Raw genomic sequence first — 19,243 nt, 5'->3', positions numbered from 1 at the left:
GATTGTTTTCTGTAATGTATAATCGATACGTGATTGAAAGATACAGAAGGAAACGTATATAAATGAGGCAAAAGACATCAACGGGAAAGGGAAGAGAAATAAATCGAACATATAATAGTAAATTCTTTCTCTTTTTTTTCTGTAGACAAATCCTTGAATTTAAATGAAACAAACGTTGAGAAAGCAATGGTAATAATACTCGAATTAATGCAGTAATATGCAGGTACGTAGAAACTTTAATTAATCTGCGAAACTTTACATTTGTATTCAATTTGTTGCCACATAAATCTATGCGAAGACATCCCTTCTCAGGATCGTCATTGTGTCCCAATTTTATCTGTAGAACTTTTACACGCGGCTCACCGCATGTAGGCGCCTTCAAGGTCTACTAGCTTGATTTCATGTACATAAAGATCACATAACTGGCGACAGATTGTCATGACCGATTGAAACGAGGACCTTGAAACATGAACGTACGATGAACGTATTGGTATGTAAGAAGAAATATTTGATGACAAATAATGACCGTATGACGATTGTAAAAGTGTTGAATATAAATCATAAATCAATATGAAAGAATGTAATAGATGTTATTCGAATAAATATGTGACAGCAACTTAATTTTTTCTTAATTATCCATTAAAAAACAGTTAGACTATGAAACTATGCATTTTTTTCTATTTTTGTATATAAATTAATTTTTATCTCTACATTAATCGTTTCTCACATTTTTAATATAAAAAAGCTAATGTTCATTTCTTTAACTCTATAAATACAAATTGTAGATAATCATTTTCACATATTTTTTTAACATTTCCGAGACATTGTTTTCAAAAAATTGATTTTGTGTCCCCATTTACAATCCAATTTTATTGTTATTTTAAAATATATCGATATATGTACAAATATAAAAAATGATGAAAAATGAACTTCAATACTTGAAATGCAATAAATAAAACATAAATTTCAATTTTTGCTGTTTTACTACATCTAAATCAAATATATGCATCTTCTTCTTAATCTTTTATTATAAAATACTAGTTTAAAAAATATATATCTATGGATTTTTTATTACATTTTTTTATCAATAATGTTTCTAAAAATGAGACCCTTTAAGATAAAATCAAAATAATTAATTAAATAAGTTTTAATAGTCTTTTTCAAGTACGTATATAACTCTGTATAACTTCTGTATAACTGCAGTTTCAAGTTTTAAGAAAACAGCATGCGACATCTGAGGTTCGATGTTGAAAGTGACTATCCTGGCCGGTTAGTCAGGTTCAACGAACTTAACTTACAGTAGGTACACGATGATCCGGACATTAAGCCCAGTAGATCATTGAATTTTTCTGCGTTTCAAGCATTGCACATAGCTGCTACACAACTTTAATTCGTAACGCTATATTTGTATTGATAGCATCTCTAGCGGATAATGCAGAGTTTTGTAACTCTGATATGCTAGATTAACTAGTTTACAAACCAGTTTCTTCATACCTTTATAGAATTTATACGACTTAATGTATACGTAATATATCTCACATAATATTAAGCAAAAGTAATATATTATTTACACATTATGTATTACTAACAAATAAAAATTCTTTCTTTATATTTTTTATCTTCTATGTATAATTCAATTTTCTTCAGTAAAATTATAAACTTTAGAATGTATAAACTGATTTCCTTAAAATTGATTTATTTAGAATTTATTTATTCTTCCTGACATTCTCTGTATTCTTCTTTAAACTTATGTATTCTTCTTAAAAACTTTTATTCTTCTACATAATTCCTAGACACATATTCTTGCAGTATACATTACACGCAATTATCTTTGTTCTTCATAAATGTAAATTTCACGAAACTATAACTTTGTTTCTTCATTACAAAGTTAGACGCATTCTAAAGGTTTAATAAATGTATTATATATATATATATCATTCGACTTCGACGCGTTTATATCTGATGTGGAACATTATACCATGGCGTTAATAATCGTGCTACCGTTTCTTTGCCATTAACAATCGGCGAGCCGCAGGCGGTGCCTCGCTATTCTCTATAAAATATAAGGATCTTCCCCTACGGGCGGTGAGGTGGCACAGGTGACCGGAGGTTGTGACGAAGTGGGAAAGCCCCCTCGTGCACGCCTCGGGGAGCACGACGGGCTGAATTTAACTTGGAACAACCGTACGTTTTGTGGTGTTCTGTGCACGGTCAGTGCTCACGCCACAGAACGAATGCCAGGCAACGATCTACGTTCTCCTGACGGGAACCACGCTGGCTTCGTCCGTACCTTCAGTTTACTATCGTAAGCTCACTCGGACAGGTGAGCGCCGCGCTCACGGCCGATCGGGCGATGACACGGTTCTACGCAAATTTGTTTGTCATCACCTTAATCTCGCGATCGTGAATAGAATTCGATTTTCGATTTTACTTCGACTTAGTCTTGCCTGCATTAAATTTAAGAGTAGTGACAAAGTGCTATTTACAATTTAAAAGGAGTTTAAAACAAGTTTTGTTCAATGAATTAAATTGTGCAAATTTTCGTTTTCGATTAATGGCGGAAAATAAACTTGAATGAATTTTAAACACAGTGATTGAAAAAAGGAGAGTTTAGATTTTTAATTATAGTGACAGTAATTTGATAATTAAATTATAATAAACTCGTCGATTCTTGTCACATTACGTGTATGTTACGTGCAATTATTCAATTACGTTTACTCAATGTATTAAATGGATAATGAATTGAAAAGAAATACCAATTATTGCGTGAATTCGACAATGTAATGTGAAAAAAAATTAAAAAACAATTGAAAAGCGGTAACAAATTGATCAATTTGATCTGATTCCTGAATAGAGTTTACTGACACAGTTGGACGTATGAATACATTTTGCATGCTTCGCAATCACGCTAACGCTAGCACCGACAATGTGTTAAAAGCTGCAGTTACAATAAGACAATTGTGTGAATAAAAACATTTGTTTTCATCACTGAGACATACCAAACAAATTTATTCCCGCCATTGTATTATACATCGTTAAAAATTCTGGTGAGTACAAAGTACTTTCGAACACTAATATAATATTTGTACTCACAATCATAAAAATGATCTAAGCCTTTGTTCTGATGCATTCAGATTTTCATATTTTTTATTATTAATGAGCATGTTGAAACTACTGAGTATCTTTTAATAATTAGCAACAGAATATACTTAAATTACCACGTTGTAGCTTGTTAATATTTCTGACGATAAAATTTTATGAATAAATTAATCGATCGATTCGCAGGATTATAAGATTTGGTATAAAACCTATGATTATCTCTTCATTTCTACTTCATTTTTACATTTTAATAAATTGTCCCTTTTTATCGGATTTGATTGGCCGTGGAAAGGCAGCAGGTCGCAATTTTTTAGAAAGTTCCGTGGAACTTTTAAAATGTGACATTGACAGACAGCACGTCCATCACAGTCGACATCCTGGTACGAATTATGCCGGTGTGGAATCTCACGTATCTGACGTGCAATTAATGCTTATCTGACACCACCACTGAAAGTTTAATTCATGGAATCAATGGTATTGTTAGCCACACTTTGATAACTGGCCTTGCAATCCTTAAAGGAAGACGTTTCGTATACTTGTTATTACAATCAATTTTCAACAAACTTCATTAAAGAGTGAAGGTCTCCCTCTCTCTCTCTCTCTCTCTTTCTCTCTCTCTCGCGGCTGAAGTAGAAATTGAAGTTTAAACTACGTCATCTGTACTAAATGAAACACGAAAGGGCGAAAATGAGATATAGATTTCTACTAGATTTCCATTACAAAATTTTGATTGACAGATTCTAGATAAATGAAGACAAACTTTTGTAAATTAAATAAAAATTAATTTAAGAAAGTATTTCTTGTAAGAAAATAAATTAAAATAAGAGATGTAAATTAAAATAAATTTAATAACACTTTAATTTAGTAACATATTATTTGTAACTTGTATATTTAAATATATTTACATATTTCTCCTGCGTGAGATTTACCTTTTTTTTATATGCCATGACTTCCGTTTATTACGGAATTAAAATTAAACGTTGAAGCAAAGTTAACCACTGGATACTGATCGGCAATTGTTAGCACTGACCCAAATTTCCTTATGACGACATATTAATTATATTAAACGCGAATGTTCATGACGCAAGAATGCAATCACGCTTCAACTCGGCTTATGTATCCTCTTATGATGTGTTATGAAATTATATCTCTTCGTTAAATAATCGGACACCGCCATTGTATCTCATCATAATTATTCGTACGATGAGATAAGACGCCATTAATTTCACTCCCACGGGTAACATTTCATCGTGCCACAGTGAAAAGGAAATTCATTTTGCTTATGTACTTCGTTCGCACAGTAGCATCTGTTTATTGTCGTAACACCAGATGTAACCGCAGACCAACAGAGGGAACTCCGGAACTCGGCGAATTTTTGCTGGCAAAATTGTCGAATGGCTAACAATTTCTGCGTCATACATTTTTTAAGAAGTTAATTCGTCGGATCCACGCAAATAACGTTAATTGAAATAACGGAAAGTTTAGTAATTTGTTTAAAATAATGTACTTTCTTTTAATTAAAATCAAAACATTTAAAATTTAAAAAGTGAAAAGCTTACGCGAGATTTATTTGAAAGATTATTACTCTCTTATTTGCTTCTTCTTCGTAATTATCCTACCTTAATTTTATAGCGTCGTGAAAAAAATACGTATCGATATCACAGACAACCGGCGGGTTCGCACCCGTCAAGATCCTTTACACATGTATTCATGGTGTGAGGGAGCCCGTCACGCAAGGAAATTCTGTATAGGGTTGGCCGGGCAACAGACAGTATTATAGGTGTATGTCAATATCCCGGACGGTGTTATCATTCGGAAGCATGCATGGCAGGTGTAGGAAATGACGTCACGTACCTCGGGACAGCCCCCCATTGGAAACATGACCTTATTGCCCCTTTATTCGAACCAGCATGCATAGAGGAAACTTCCTTTAGATATATACAAGTTGTTCTATTCGGTCAATGCTCACGAGGTCTGCTGCCGTACGAATAGCTTGTGTTGAAAGTAAAAATCGACGATTGTCGAAGAGAATAAAATTATTCTGAATTTAAAGCGTTCTATCGATCAATCTTATCGAAGAATTTCTCGATGCGCGAAGGTGAAGTTGTAAAGAAGCCGGAGAAAATTTTAGTCACGCAATCTTCTTCATGCTATGCATTCGAACTTTACACATTCAAGTATTGTAGAGAAAAGATTAGATGAATCATTATATATAATTAATTGCATTTGATAACTCTCAGCAGCAAAGTATTCTTGCAACAAAAATACGTAGAATAATATTCTAGAGATTTATTTGAAGAAAACTGTATATACATATACTTATATACTAATTTATTATTTATCGTACACTATAAATAAAAAAGTATATAGAAATCACAATGTGATGCTTCAGAGTAATCATCTTGAAAATAAACGTAAAAATTGCTTGAAGCCGGAAAGGCCTGGTTTACATTATCGTAAATGAAAATCGTGTTATCCGGTACAATTCTTATCAATACTCATCGGAATAAGAAGAGATTCGTTTCCTGTGTAACTATAGTCTTTATTCGCTGGAAATCAGATAGCGCACGTATACATCGTACACATTTGAATACACGGGTATCCGCACATCGAGAAGCTTCGCACTAGCCTGTTATTTAGCAGAGTCTTAAAAGTCAAGAGCGTGGCCGATACACTCTGTTGGCAAGAAGAGCACCGTTCGGTGTGTTCACTCAGTGTTCCTTAAGTGTCAAACTATCTTATAGAAGAATTCTTACACGGGTCAATGAATGCTTCTTCCGCGTATCTCTGTGTCAGGTGTTGTTAAACAGTGTCAAAAAACTATCGAATATTTTTAATTATAAATTTCCTAAACAATTTCAAATTAATTTACCTTTATAAAAAATCGTTATTTCCAATATTTCCAGTATTTTTAAATTTTTTAAATTGTATACCATTTTTCTTTTTACATTAAAATTTTATTAACATCAAGTTCATTTAAAATTGATCTATTGAAATCTAATTTAAATTTATTTCACGGTTTTTGGAAACATATCTTTTATTGATAATCGGAGTTGCAGCTCATTTTGAATCGTAACAAACTTTCTTTCCCAAGAATGCGATATTATATCATCGCTTCGTAAGATCCTAGAAGAATCGAGCAATGAAATATATCTTGCATAATGAGTATACTAGCGGGTTTTGTCGGGAGACGCATTCTTTTAATTATCGTGTACCGCACAATTTAAGAGCCGTGAGAAAACGTTTCTTCCGGTAAGCTTTCACTCCAGTTTAATCTCCGTGATCGTTCGTGGTGAGATACTCTTGACATTGCATCAAGACGACGTTTTACCGAGGAGAAAGCAACCGCTCAGCGTGAATATACCGGTTATCAAACTAAATGCAGCAAGTAAATAGACTACGTACGAGTGTGCAAATAAAATGCATAAAGTTGATAAATTATACACAAAAATTACGCGATAAAAGTACTAGAAATATGCAATGTGATATCTTCTAAATGTGTGTGTATCTCTCTCTCTCTACATCGATGATAATATATCGCTCTTAGTCTACATTATTATATGTATATATACATTAATGCTTTCGATCAATTTAATAATTTCTATTTAATTGTTCAATACATTATTCTTTTAAGAATGTGTTAAACTCTATACAGAATTTACTTATAACTTATATTTATATTTATATTTTTATTATTTATATTTTTACTCACATAATCTGTTACTTATTTATACCAGTATTTTTTACGATAAATTAATGTTTATGTATTGATTTCAGAATACTAAGGAGCGGAAGATTTTACGAGCAGGAACATGTCGATTATAAATATCGTTCGATCAAGATGATGTCGGATAAGCAAACGAGATCGTCTTCCTGGTTATTGCGATCATGTAAAAGAAGCCGGTTTAAAATAGAATTGTATTTTGTATTTGGATATTTATTAACGTATTGTTCAGCTAGAAACAATCCACCCAGATTTCTCATAGACGGACAAACAGAAATTGTCCTTAGATTAAAGGAAGAGTCCGAGACTCCGATTGGTAAGAATAATAAATACATCATTTTAAAAAAGATTATACTATTCTCTTAAGGAGCTCTTAAGTGATAGAATTACCGACATTACAAGTTAGAAAGTATACTCCGAATTGGCTGCACAAATTGCAAAATCCTTTCACACAATTAAAATACGTACAAAAAAAATATGAGACGATTGATTTAACGAGAAAATTAAAAATTACATTTAGTATGACTATTAAATTTTTTATAAGACAATTTTTTAACTTTTTCAATTTTCTTAAATCGATCGTCCCGCACCTTTTTTCGTACTTTAATTGTGTAAAAGAATTTTGCAATCTGTACAGCCTATTTAGAATACTTTCTAACCTGTAATATCGATATTTCTGCCATTTTAGGATATCTCCTTAAAGAGTGGACATCAGTCGAATATCAATTTTTATATGTGTAATAAGCAAGCGTTAATATATGACTACAGTTTTTACTAAGTAAATAGTCGAATGGAAATTTATGATCGATTAATCTATAGTGAAAGAACACGAGAGCACCTTCTATACATACTTGTGCTGGTTGGTTACGGATCACAAAACTTATTACTAGTTAATGCGCCGATTTTCAAACACCGTTGTATAAACCGTTGCCGTTTTGTTTTCAACACGCGAATAAGCTTGCGAAAATTAATGCGTTTCTTTATGACTCGTTTTTCGCTCTCAATTCTTTCTTCTTATAAATACCTATGTGTATTTAGATGATATCTAAGGAAGTTATAAAATTTATTCTTAGATCTTCTATTACTTTAAAAAGATAGCAATTACTAAAATACTTCTTATTATTTTTTCCCATGTGACTATTATATTTTTCATTTTTATTATACATAAATAAAACTTATAAATATATAAAAATATTACTTACAGGTAGCCTAATTTACAAGCTCAAAGGTATCGATCCAGATAATGACATATTGACATTTGGAGTTCGAGAACAGCCTGGTAGTGACGTGATTCAAGTGGAAAATTTCGGTCTTAATGAAGCCAACATTTATCTAAATAAGTTACTGGACAGAGAGGTAATCTCATCCTAAATAAATTTTAAGTTACTAAGATTGTGAGAAAGTTAAGAAATATTTTTTAAATTTTACCTCAAATACCGCGAAGTAAAAACTAAATCTTAATAATTACTCGTCTTAATAATAATCATAAATCGTCAAAGTAAGAGCTATTAAACAACATAACTACAGAAACAAAGATAAGACAGGAAGAGATACCGCAATAATTCTTATGTTGTCCCACTGTTATTTCTGTTTTGCACGAGCGATTTACCTTGTCTTCGGATTATGACTTCAATATTACAGTCCAACAAACCATTAAAGAGAAATTTAAGTATCAGCGGAGACAAACGTAATTTACTCATCATCTTTATGAGGATCCACTTCGTAAAGATGTTATTTGTAGCGTCATTAGTGCACGCGTAAAATAATACGTTTGTTGTTAACTTTCTATCGTCGATGATGCGTATTTGAATCATCGCATGAGATGCTACAATTTTAAAAAACCTATATCAATTAACTTCATTCAAATTTAATATTTCATTTCTTGCATTCCGATCTTCATTTATCTAACTATTTCAAGCAATTTATACATATCTCTTTCAAATATATTAATAATTAATCCACTTTAAACAATCGAAAGTTTACTATCGAATTCTATTCATGTTTCAGAATAGAATTCTATATAATTTTATATGTGTGAGTTTTGGTGTATTTATGTATTTTAATATAAATTTTATATACATATATTTTAATTCTTTAAATATTATATGTATTTTATTAAACGACAAAAATTAAAAATATAAAATTATAAATAGAATTCTTATCCTCTAAATATTCTGACACAAATTATAAATCGTCTAAAGCAAACTTAATTTAATTTTAATGTTGTTTGTGTTTTATCAGACAAGAGATGAATATGCACTCGTGTTAACATTGACGGATGGAAGATTGGGGGAGGGAAATTTTATCACGCAAAGCCTGCTGCTTCTGGTCGAGGACATTAACGACAATGTACCAATTTTCCGTCCACATCCTACCTCGTTAACTCTTCGGGAGGATTCACGCCCGGGTATTTTAACAACGGTGGAAGCTACCGACGCCGATTTGGGTGCTCATGGTCAAGTGGTGTATTACCTTCAGGAATTGGACGGCGATAACAACGTTTTCAGCATATCGACCGTCAATGGCAAGGGTGTCATACGCTTAGTGGGTTCTTTGGATTACGAGCGAAAGTATCTGTATCAACTGCGGATTTTGGCTGTAGATCGTGCAATAAATGAAAAGGTATTTTATTTAAATGTTATTATTTTTCATTATATATTTTATTAAATTTTATCAAATTTACTTATTTCTTTCAAGTATCATGAATAACAGGAAAAATGGACGCGATTTTATTTTCTGACTATTCTGCTATATATATATTATTAATTCGTATATACATGAATAAGGTGCGTGCTTTCTAAAAGTTTTAAAAGTTATAAGGGTACTATTTAACAAAATGCGATATGCGCGAACATTACGTAGATAAAAACCCGTACGAACCATGGTTACTGAATAGTTCAATGACTTTTCCCTATAAAGTTATGCGCAGTGAAGGGTGAACAATGCCAGAAGATAATCATCTACATAAGCATCGGTACAGTTATTCATTATAGCCATTTCTTTAAAACTTCCTGTAGGTAGAGTTTACTTGTACTTAATTATTCAAGATAAAATAGTTAATCATTCTTCCCTTCCAGGTAAATACGGGAACAACAGCGATTTTGATCAAAGTACAGGATGTGGAGGACCAGCCGCCGGAATTCATAGCCATGACGCCTGTCGCAAGAATCAGCGAAAATGTTAAGATTGGCACATCCGTTTTGCAAGGTCAGCATTATTTCGTAATAAAACGAAGTTCAAAATTATTTCTACAATTTGCGGGACCTAATTTTAAATATAACTTAACATGATAACAGAATAAATAAATAAGTAACAAAGTTTATTTATAATGGATGATGCTGCTTAATTAAGACAAGAAATTAATTAAGATGTTGTAATGGGCAATTTTCAGCTAATTAATTTAGAATTTAATTTTGACATACTTTGACGCAGGCGCACGCAACAATACACATGTGTACACACGTACAAGTACGCAACTTCTGCCTTCAAACGTTACAACAATTACAAATCAAATTTAAGCTATCTCGCTCTAATAATCACACGTGATGCGCTCTTTGCTCTATTATGGCGGAAGAATAACGCAAGAAAAGTACGCGAAAAGTTATGATCCGTTGTTCCTTTATATTACTGTTCTTTAAAACTAGGATAATCATAAACATCCTTAGGCGTTAGATAGCTAAAGCATTGAGAATAAGCTGTAATCGCGTATACATTGAGAAAAAAGAGATGAAGTCAAATAACTATATCTTTTAGAGCTTTTTTTATTATTTAATCTTATTCTTTTATTTATTAAAATCACATTATTGTTTGTAGGATATAAAGTGTTTAAAAAATAATAAATGTTTTTTATATATAATATTTATCTAAATATTTTTTTTTAAAACAAAAACAAATTTTTTTGCGTTTTATTGAACGTCAATCGTTTTCAAAAATTATTGTAATCTCGATATTTTTAGTGTGATTGTGAGATATTCTGTATATAAGATTTTGTAACTCTAATGTGTGATACAATAATAAATCTTGTTGCAGTTCGTGCTGTGGATGGTGATAAGGGGATAAACAATAAAGTGACTTACAGCATCACGAAGGGACCGAGATATTTGTTCGATATTGATGCGACTTCTGGCCTCGTGTTTACAAGAGCGCAATTGGATAGAGAGGCTGAGGAGAATAGTGATGGCACTTTTATTCTAGAAATTACGGTGAAGGAAGTATCGAAAATTATTCCACCACCGTCTGTTAGTACCGAGGTAACCATTATTCTTACCGACGTAAATGACGAAACGCCGACATTTAGAAGTATGCTGTACCATGCCGAAATAAATGAGAACGCGCCGGAAAATACGCCAGTTAATTTCATTGGCGATGCTGTACCAGAAGTATTTGATCATGACCTGGTAAGTTGAGAATAGTGAGAACAATTATTTTGTAAATAAAATTTTAACATTTGAAAAAATCAATATTTAGAAGATGCTACTTTCTAAAAAAATAATTTTTTCTTATTAAATTTTGAGAACAATTTTTACAAGTATAGTAAATTTTTTTTTCAGGGTTCCAACGGCACATTTCGAATATTCATTGAAGGCGATGGTGGGATGTTTGATGTAACACCGTTTCGCGGGATCAATGAGGCACCGTTTTTAATACGCGTTAAGGATTCGAGTAAACTCGATTTTGAAAAAATATCTGGTAAAATTGTACACATTTTTCTTCATTATAATTAAATGAACTATCATAAAATTAATGTTAAAATGAACGTTATACATTTGTCTTATATTGTGTCACTTACGTATACAAAACTTATGTATTTTTCTTGCAGTGGTAAACTTCACTCTCGTTGCGAAAGAAATAACGCCGGTTTCACCGAAGTATAGCGCAGTACCAGTTACGGTCTTTATAAAGGATCAAAATGATAATTATCCCGAATTTACGAAAGATATCTACGAGGTGTCGATACCAGAAAATTGTATCGAGGGGACAACTGTGGCTTGGGTACAGGCTTTAGACGCAGACAGTGATAATCTTGGAACGCATGGAATACGATACACAACTTTAGGGGGTAGCATTGCACATGCGTAAGATAATAAATTAAAACTCACATTATTATATCATAATTTTATACATAGATTTCTATATTTATGAATCAATAAAAAAATTATATTAAAAAGAAGAGGAGACTTTTACTCAATATAATTAAGGAAATTCTAATATCGATAAATTATTAATGAAATAATGAGAAAGCATGCTATAGATTAAATCTAATTTCGTAGATTGACGATGAATCCTCTTACCGGTGTAATAACGGTCAAACATCCCGGGTCCAGTTTCGATCGAGAATTAGTTGCTCGGCATTATCTCACCGTCGAGGCACGAGATAATCTTGGAAAAGGGAATCGCAACGCTGCGCAATTGATAATTAATATCGATGATGTTAATGACAACGCTCCTATATTTCTGCAAAATAAATACGAGGCGGTGCTGTTGGAGAATGAAGATCACTTTGAATCGCCTCTGATCGTCGAAGCATCCGATAACGATTTGAACGGTTAGGCAACGTTTAACAAATAAATAAAATATATCTCTATCTATGATGTGTCATGTTTACATATGTATACAGGGACGCGAAACAGTGAGATAGTGTACGCTCTGGTATCAAGCGAATTTTCCCGAAATTTTACTATCGATCCAAAACGCGGCATTGTTACACCCACCCATCCCCTGGATTACGAAGCTCTGCCCATCAATCAAGGACACAAAGAAATGATTATACGTCAGTTAAGATTGACAGTGAGAGCCAGAGATATGGGCACACCAAGTTTGACTTCTAACGTTCCTCTAATGATTTACTTGAAAGATGTTAATGATAATGCTCCGGTTTTCGAAAGAACTTTGTATAAGAGAAATATTCCTGAGGACTCGCCAGGTGGCACGAGTATTGTACAAGTACGTAATTTTGATATAATATTATATACTTTACGTAAGACGTCGTAAAGTTGTAAGTTCAAATTTTTTAATTGTATAAAAAAGTACGGAATAAGAAAAAGATAAATAATTGCGTGTAATTGCTGATAAATGAATGAAGAATTATTCGTATAGGTAAAAGCGTGGGACAAAGATCTATCTTCGCCGAATAACAAGTTAGTTTACCGAATTCAGAGCGGAGCCGGAGACAAGTTCGTAATTAGTCCTGAGACAGGCGTGATCCGAGTGGCGCCGGGTTCCAACTTAGATCCGGATCTTACATCGCCGAAAACCACGAGATATAACTTGAACGTTATCGCCATCGACAGCGGTACGGAGATTCAACAGACGGCCGAGGTTCTCGTGAATATCACAATCTTAGACGTCAATAATAAACCGCCAATTTTTATCGATCCTGGGACTGTTACTATCAGAGAAAACACTCAGGTATATTATTAGATGCTCTGCTGATTTCTCAATTCTATAATTAATAAATGACTTTAGGTCGGTGCTTACGTTCATCGCATAGTGGCGCAGGATCCGGATGTAGCTCCGATTCTGCGTTATCGCGTAGATCCCAACTCATCGGAAGCACGAAATGAGGAGGGTACTTTAATCAAAGTGCAAGAATATGACTATCTAGCAGCGCTAGAGTTAAATGCATTAGATGGCTTGCTACGTATAGTGAAGCTGTTAGATAGGGAAAGAGTAGAAACCATCAGACTAGGACTTGTAGTCGAGGATTTGGCCGCAGTAAGAGGATTGCAAACTGCATCCGGTTAGTTTTACTTTTGTACATGACAAGGTCTTACTTCAAATCTTTTATGTAAAGTTTTTAAAGTGTTTTTGAAACTTTTATATCGCAAAGATATTTTATTAAAACACATAATACAAAAATTTTGCAGCCACATTGAGTATAATTATCGAGGATGAAAACGATAATAATCCTAAATTCCGGAGACCATTTTATAGACGGTCTGTTACGGAAAATAGTAAAAATGGAGTTAATATCGTAAATATTGTTGCCGATGATGCCGATAAAAATCGTAGCATTACATATTCTTTACAAGGCCCGAGAGAGATCACTGACCTCGTGCATTTAGATCATGAAACCGGAGAAATGGTCGTTGCTAACAAAATCGACAGGGAAATGTACTCTTGGTTAAATTTAACTGTAAAAGCCACAGATTCTGGAATTCCACCTCGGTAAGAATGATGCCATTTAATAATTTATTATGTTACGTAAATGGGTTTGCATTAATTTCTCTGGATTCCCCTTTCATCTCGTTATATTATATTTAATTTTAAAAACGACAAAAATTTATACGAATTAATTTGCCAACATTAAATAAATAATAAACGTTTTAGCATTATTTTTTTATTGATATATGTTAAGGTGTTAAATTATATATATTGAATTTTGTAGATCGAGTTTATCAGAAGTATACGTTCAAGTCTTGGATGAAAACGATAATAATCCGTATTTTGTTTCAAACATTAGTAATGTAACTGTTACGGAGAATTCAAAAATTGGCACAGAAATTGCTGTAATACAGGCGGCAGATTCTGATAGCGGAGATTATGGAAAAATCACTTATCTCTTAGACAGAATATCATCTCAGGTAGGAAACATAACAACAAAATTTGCATTTTTATAATAATACACAAACATAGACATTTTTTATAATTCTATATTTATCTATTACTTTGCAGCGCAGTTTAGTAATATTTAGTTTTATTTTTCTTACAAAATAATGTAATATAATAATTATATATAATTGATATTTTATTAATTTATTAATTTATAATTGTTATTTTAAACAGGGGATTTTTGCTATTCACTCAGAAACGGGATCACTGACAGTAGCTGATGTTCTCGATTGGGAGATCAGACACAGTTATGTTTTGGTCATAGAAGCGTGGGATAATTACCAATTTGGTTATACCGCGGGGGAATCTCGAAACGCATTTAAGCAAATCCAGTATGTTCACGAAATTTCAAAATACAATTTCTCGGCTTATTAATAATAAATATAATTCTAATTTAATTTTAAACTGTAAGCCACTTAGACAGTATCATTGTAAAACAAAGCATATTGTTTTAGAGTTACAGTCATTGACGTGAATGACAATGCTCCGAAAATGGATATACCTCAAGACTGCATCTCAATATCTGAATTTCATGACATACGAGACTTAATTTACGTTATAAAAGTGAAGGACGCTGATGACCCGACTACGCCGAATGGACGCGTTGTAATTAGAATCACTTCCGGCAATGAATTAGGTGCGCAATTAACTTTTAAATATTACCTAAATATAATATTCGATATCAACAATACATGCAATTAAGTATATATTATGAAATTTATGAAATTCTGCTACACAAATTGATATATTTTCTCAAATATTAAATATAATTAGTTTTGAATAACATTTTGAACAGGTTTATTTCTATTGGAACAAATCGACCATTGGACGGCAAAAATAAAAGCTGCGCAATTATTAAGAGGAAAATTCGGAAATTACACATTAAATGTCGAAGCACACGATCTCGGAACACCATCTAATAAGGACAAAGGAATTTTAAAAATTTGCGTCACGGATTACAACGATAATCCTCCTTTATTCATCAGTCCTCAGCACAACACCACCATCCGCGTTCCAGAGGTTCGTGTTACAGACTAATTTGCATAACTGTATTTCTAATGTACACGAAACGACGTTAATAATGTAACGTAACAAAACGAATATTTCAGAACATAACAATAGGAAGTCCGATTATTCAAATTGAAGCGAAAGATGCCGATACGGGATTAAATGGCGACGTGCATTATCGTTTAAAACAGGATCTCGCGGGCCACTGGAAGACTTTTCGTATCGATGAGAAAACCGGCGTAATATCCTTAAAATTACCGCTCGATAGAGAGACTCAAAAATTATATGAGGTATGCAAACGCATATAAATGTGAAATTTAAATTGTATTTTATTTTCTGTAAATTATTTTATAAATTTTTTTCAAATAAAATTAACATAGATACGTATCGAAGCATACGATTTGGGTACCCCGACGCCTTTAAGTTCAGATCTCGATTTAATTATTTACGTGCGGAACATCAACGATTTCGAGCCGCAATTTTCAGTGAGCGTTTTTAATGTTAACTTCACGGAGGAACAGCCGCCAGGGTTAGAAATAGTTTTACTCCCAGAAACATTTGATAATGATGACGTTGACGAGTTGGATGATCCTCCCACCCAAGTCTGTTATTTCATAGTTGGCGGAAACAACGGTGGATTATTCGTTTTGGATATTTATAAACACGAACTTGGCGTAAGTCACTTATTAAATTTTGTTTCTTATTTTTTTTATTTTTCATCTCTTAATGACTGGAGAAGAATTGATATTATTTATTGCTTAGACTGCTAAGTTGCTGGACAGAGAAGAGCAAGAAGAACACGTATTGCTTATTAAAGCAACGGAGGATTGTAAAACCATGCCGGAAAATCAAACAACGTTCGACAAAACTGATGCTACTCTACTACAAGTTATCGTAAAAGTTGATGATATTAATGACAACGCACCGCAATTCATTAAAGACGTTTTTACGGGTGGCGTTACTACTGAAGCCGACTTTGGCACGCAATTTATGCATGTGAAGGTAGCTATATTAAGCTCTAAAAGATAGCATTAAATAGTATTTAATTTTAATTTAATATTATATTAATTACTATTTAATTTAACTTTAATAATATTAATTAGTATTTAATTTAACTTAATATTTTTTTTATGCATTTATGTATGTTACAGGCAATTGATGCGGACGCTGGCAACAATGCCATACTCAGTTATTATCAAGTAGGCAAAATTCACATGACGCTAACTGAAGGCTTCGAAGATATGCAAATGCAGCCTTTTCTAGTAAATAAAGACGATGGAGCAGTAAGCCTGAATTTTGATCCTCAACGAGGAATGAAGGGATACTTTGATTTCAATGTATACTTATTTTAATAATATAAATTATTTTGATAAAATTGATATATATTCTTGTATGAACAAATATAGAATGCCGCACTTTCAATCTTTTCTGTAATAATTTTATATCTTATTTTATTTAATATAAAACAATAAACTAAGTAAAATGTTATTTGTATACAATATTGTATAAATACAGGTACTTGTTAACGATACATATGGCTTGCAAGATACTGCGAGAGTTTTTATCTATTTATTAAGGGAGGATCAAAGGGTTCGTTTTGTTCTCCGTCAACATCCGCCAGAAGTCAGAAGTCGAATTGAGACTTTCCGAGAGTAAGTGTAACGTATTTTGCCCGCGTCATCGTAATATATAACTAAAAATGATAAATTTTCACTAAAATAGAAAAATATTGGATAACAAATTATTTAGAAAATAGATAATTTCAAGAAAATTAATAGTTTATCAATAATATTGAACTATTGTAATATATAGATCTTATGCAAAGTATGACAGAGTAAAATATTTCTGATTATGTTTCAAATTTAAATTCTTCAAATTTTGTAGAAAGTTTAAGGGCATCTCTTGTTCCTACTTCAAGTAAGATCTAAAAATATTTTAGCTAACATCTAAATTCCCCATTCACAGAATTCTGGGTAACGTCACAAGCGCTATAATTAACGTTGATGAATATAAAGTGCATGAAAATCAAGATGGTTCCGTAGATAGAACGAAAACGGATTTATATTTGCACCTCGTAAATCGTCGGGACAATTCGATTCTCGAAGTATCCGAGGTTCTCGAGTTAGTCGACAGGAACATCGAGAAACTCGACAATCTATTTAAGGAGTTCAACGTCCTCGATACACAGCCAGCAAAGCCCGAACCGATTATACAGTATGAACAAGCTGGAACGACTTTCTGGCTTCTCACGTTGACCCTATTTCTAGGAGCTCTACTGATTCTGTGTGTCGCTCTATGTTTGTCTCAAAGGGCTTCTTTTCGAAGGCAATTGAAAGCGGCGAACGCATCACCATTCGGTAACTTTAAATGCAAATAAGATAACTATGTCTACCAGTCCTTTTCTTTCTTTAGCTATTGTCCACCACTCGTTAGAAATTCTGTCAAGTTAATGCGTTACTTTTAGAATTTCAATATAATTAATAACGATTTTTTTCCCATCTCAAAAGTTCTAGAATTTATGAAATTTAGAATTTATTAAAAAAAACAGATTTTCGGTAATTAAATGTTTTTTGCAAGGAAATATTTTTAATAATTTTTATAACAACATTGTTTCCAATATATTATAATAAAATCAGTTTAATTTATTATCAATTCCAAAGGTGTATCAGACTCGGAATTTATCAGAAGTCCTGGTCGCGTCCCGAATACTAACAAACACAGCGTCGAAGGATCAAATCCTATATGGATGCACGCTTATGAAAACGAATGGTTCAAGAACGACGAGTCGTTCAGCCATACGTCCGAAAGAGATTCTCTCGACGAGAATGCGCTTAATAACGAAGAGATGATGAATGAAGCTAATACAAACCAAAGATCTGAGGATAAACCATATTACATAGAACCAAGAATTTCAACTATTTCTAGGTATGAAGCTACTTTTGTAATATATGTTACCACTTACTTCTGATTAAAACAAATATAATTGGACATATTAATGACATGATTACGAAAATTGAATTTTTTCTATTTTTTTTATATACATATACATTATGGAAAAAATTCTACTCATCAATATTATATTTTAAATTTACAATACGATATCATTACGTCTAATGTGTACACAATGCATGGTACGTAATCTACATATATATTTTTTTACTATTACAGCATAGAGAGTATCAATATTCAAAATAATTTTGAAAGAAATTCACCGATTTATTCTGGACAAAATACAATCGTCAATCCCTTAGGGAAAAAAATCGAAACAACAGAATTATAGTAAATCAATAAGTTTTGAGATCATATGTGATTCATGCTATGCCACTGATTATTCTTTAGATGTAGAATAAAACCAAGGATTGCTTTGTAAATAATAACGTTGCATAAAAATAGAACGATTCGTCATCGACTGTTATAATTTTAAATACAAGATTTCCGCAAATTATTTATTGTAACATGTATACTTAATTCATAATTCATATGCCTTTTATGAATGAATTGATATGTATGTGTTGACACAAGTAAGATATTTTATATTATGAGTGCTGAGTATTTTGAACGATTTAGTTTATAATATTAGTCAACGTTGACTACTTGCACAACGATTTATCGTACAACAAATTTTTGTACACCTTTGTATTTTTTATAGACAAATAAATTTTTTTCAGTAAATTCTATGTTCTTATTTCCTAAACGAAATTCTTTTCTGCTTAGAGAGAAGAAAGTGAAGTTGTGTGCTAATAGTTAATCGCGTTAATTATTCTGGCGACATCTGAGTAGTCGAATACCTGACATACATAT

At 32.3% G+C, this 19,243-nt stretch overlaps 1 protein-coding gene across 1 annotated transcript; it reads left to right on the top strand.

Annotated features, from left to right (window-relative positions):
* The first annotated feature begins 6,882 nt into the window (after positions 1-6,882).
* Positions 6,883-18,877, top strand: LOC108769165 (cadherin-23). The gene is made up of 24 exons (XM_018519993.1): positions 6,883-7,139; positions 8,028-8,179; positions 9,065-9,445; positions 9,901-10,030; positions 10,853-11,220; positions 11,374-11,512; positions 11,643-11,898; positions 12,094-12,368; positions 12,441-12,766; positions 12,920-13,231; positions 13,289-13,562; positions 13,690-13,990; positions 14,211-14,406; positions 14,609-14,766; positions 14,890-15,071; positions 15,231-15,454; positions 15,544-15,732; positions 15,823-16,116; positions 16,205-16,444; positions 16,594-16,779; positions 16,958-17,094; positions 17,408-17,799; positions 18,103-18,367; positions 18,611-18,877. Exons 1-24 carry the CDS (start codon positions 6,941-6,943, stop codon positions 18,720-18,722), a joined length of 5,688 nt encoding a protein of 1,895 aa, XP_018375495.1. The 5' UTR covers positions 6,883-6,940; the 3' UTR covers positions 18,723-18,877.
* Positions 18,878-19,243: the final 366 nt, after the last annotated feature.

This window comes from Trachymyrmex cornetzi, unplaced genomic scaffold, assembly GCF_001594075.2.
Source record: "Trachymyrmex cornetzi isolate Tcor2-1 unplaced genomic scaffold, Tcor1.1 scaffold868, whole genome shotgun sequence".
Lineage (NCBI taxonomy): Eukaryota > Metazoa > Arthropoda > Insecta > Hymenoptera > Formicidae > Trachymyrmex > Trachymyrmex cornetzi.
This window is presented reverse-complemented; position numbering and strand designations above follow the sequence as displayed.

Bases quoted from the DNA above. Each gene is read 5' to 3' on its own strand.
- LOC108769165 (XM_018519993.1), top strand. From the start codon at position 6,941: ATGATGTCGGATAAGCAAACGAGATCGTCTTCCTGGTTATTGCGATCA. The intron at 13,232-13,288 runs GTATATTATTAG...AAATGACTTTAG, and splicing joins CTATCAGAGAAAACACTCAG to GTCGGTGCTTACGTTCATCG. The intron at 15,072-15,230 runs GTGCGCAATTAA...CATTTTGAACAG, and splicing joins CACTTCCGGCAATGAATTAG to GTTTATTTCTATTGGAACAA.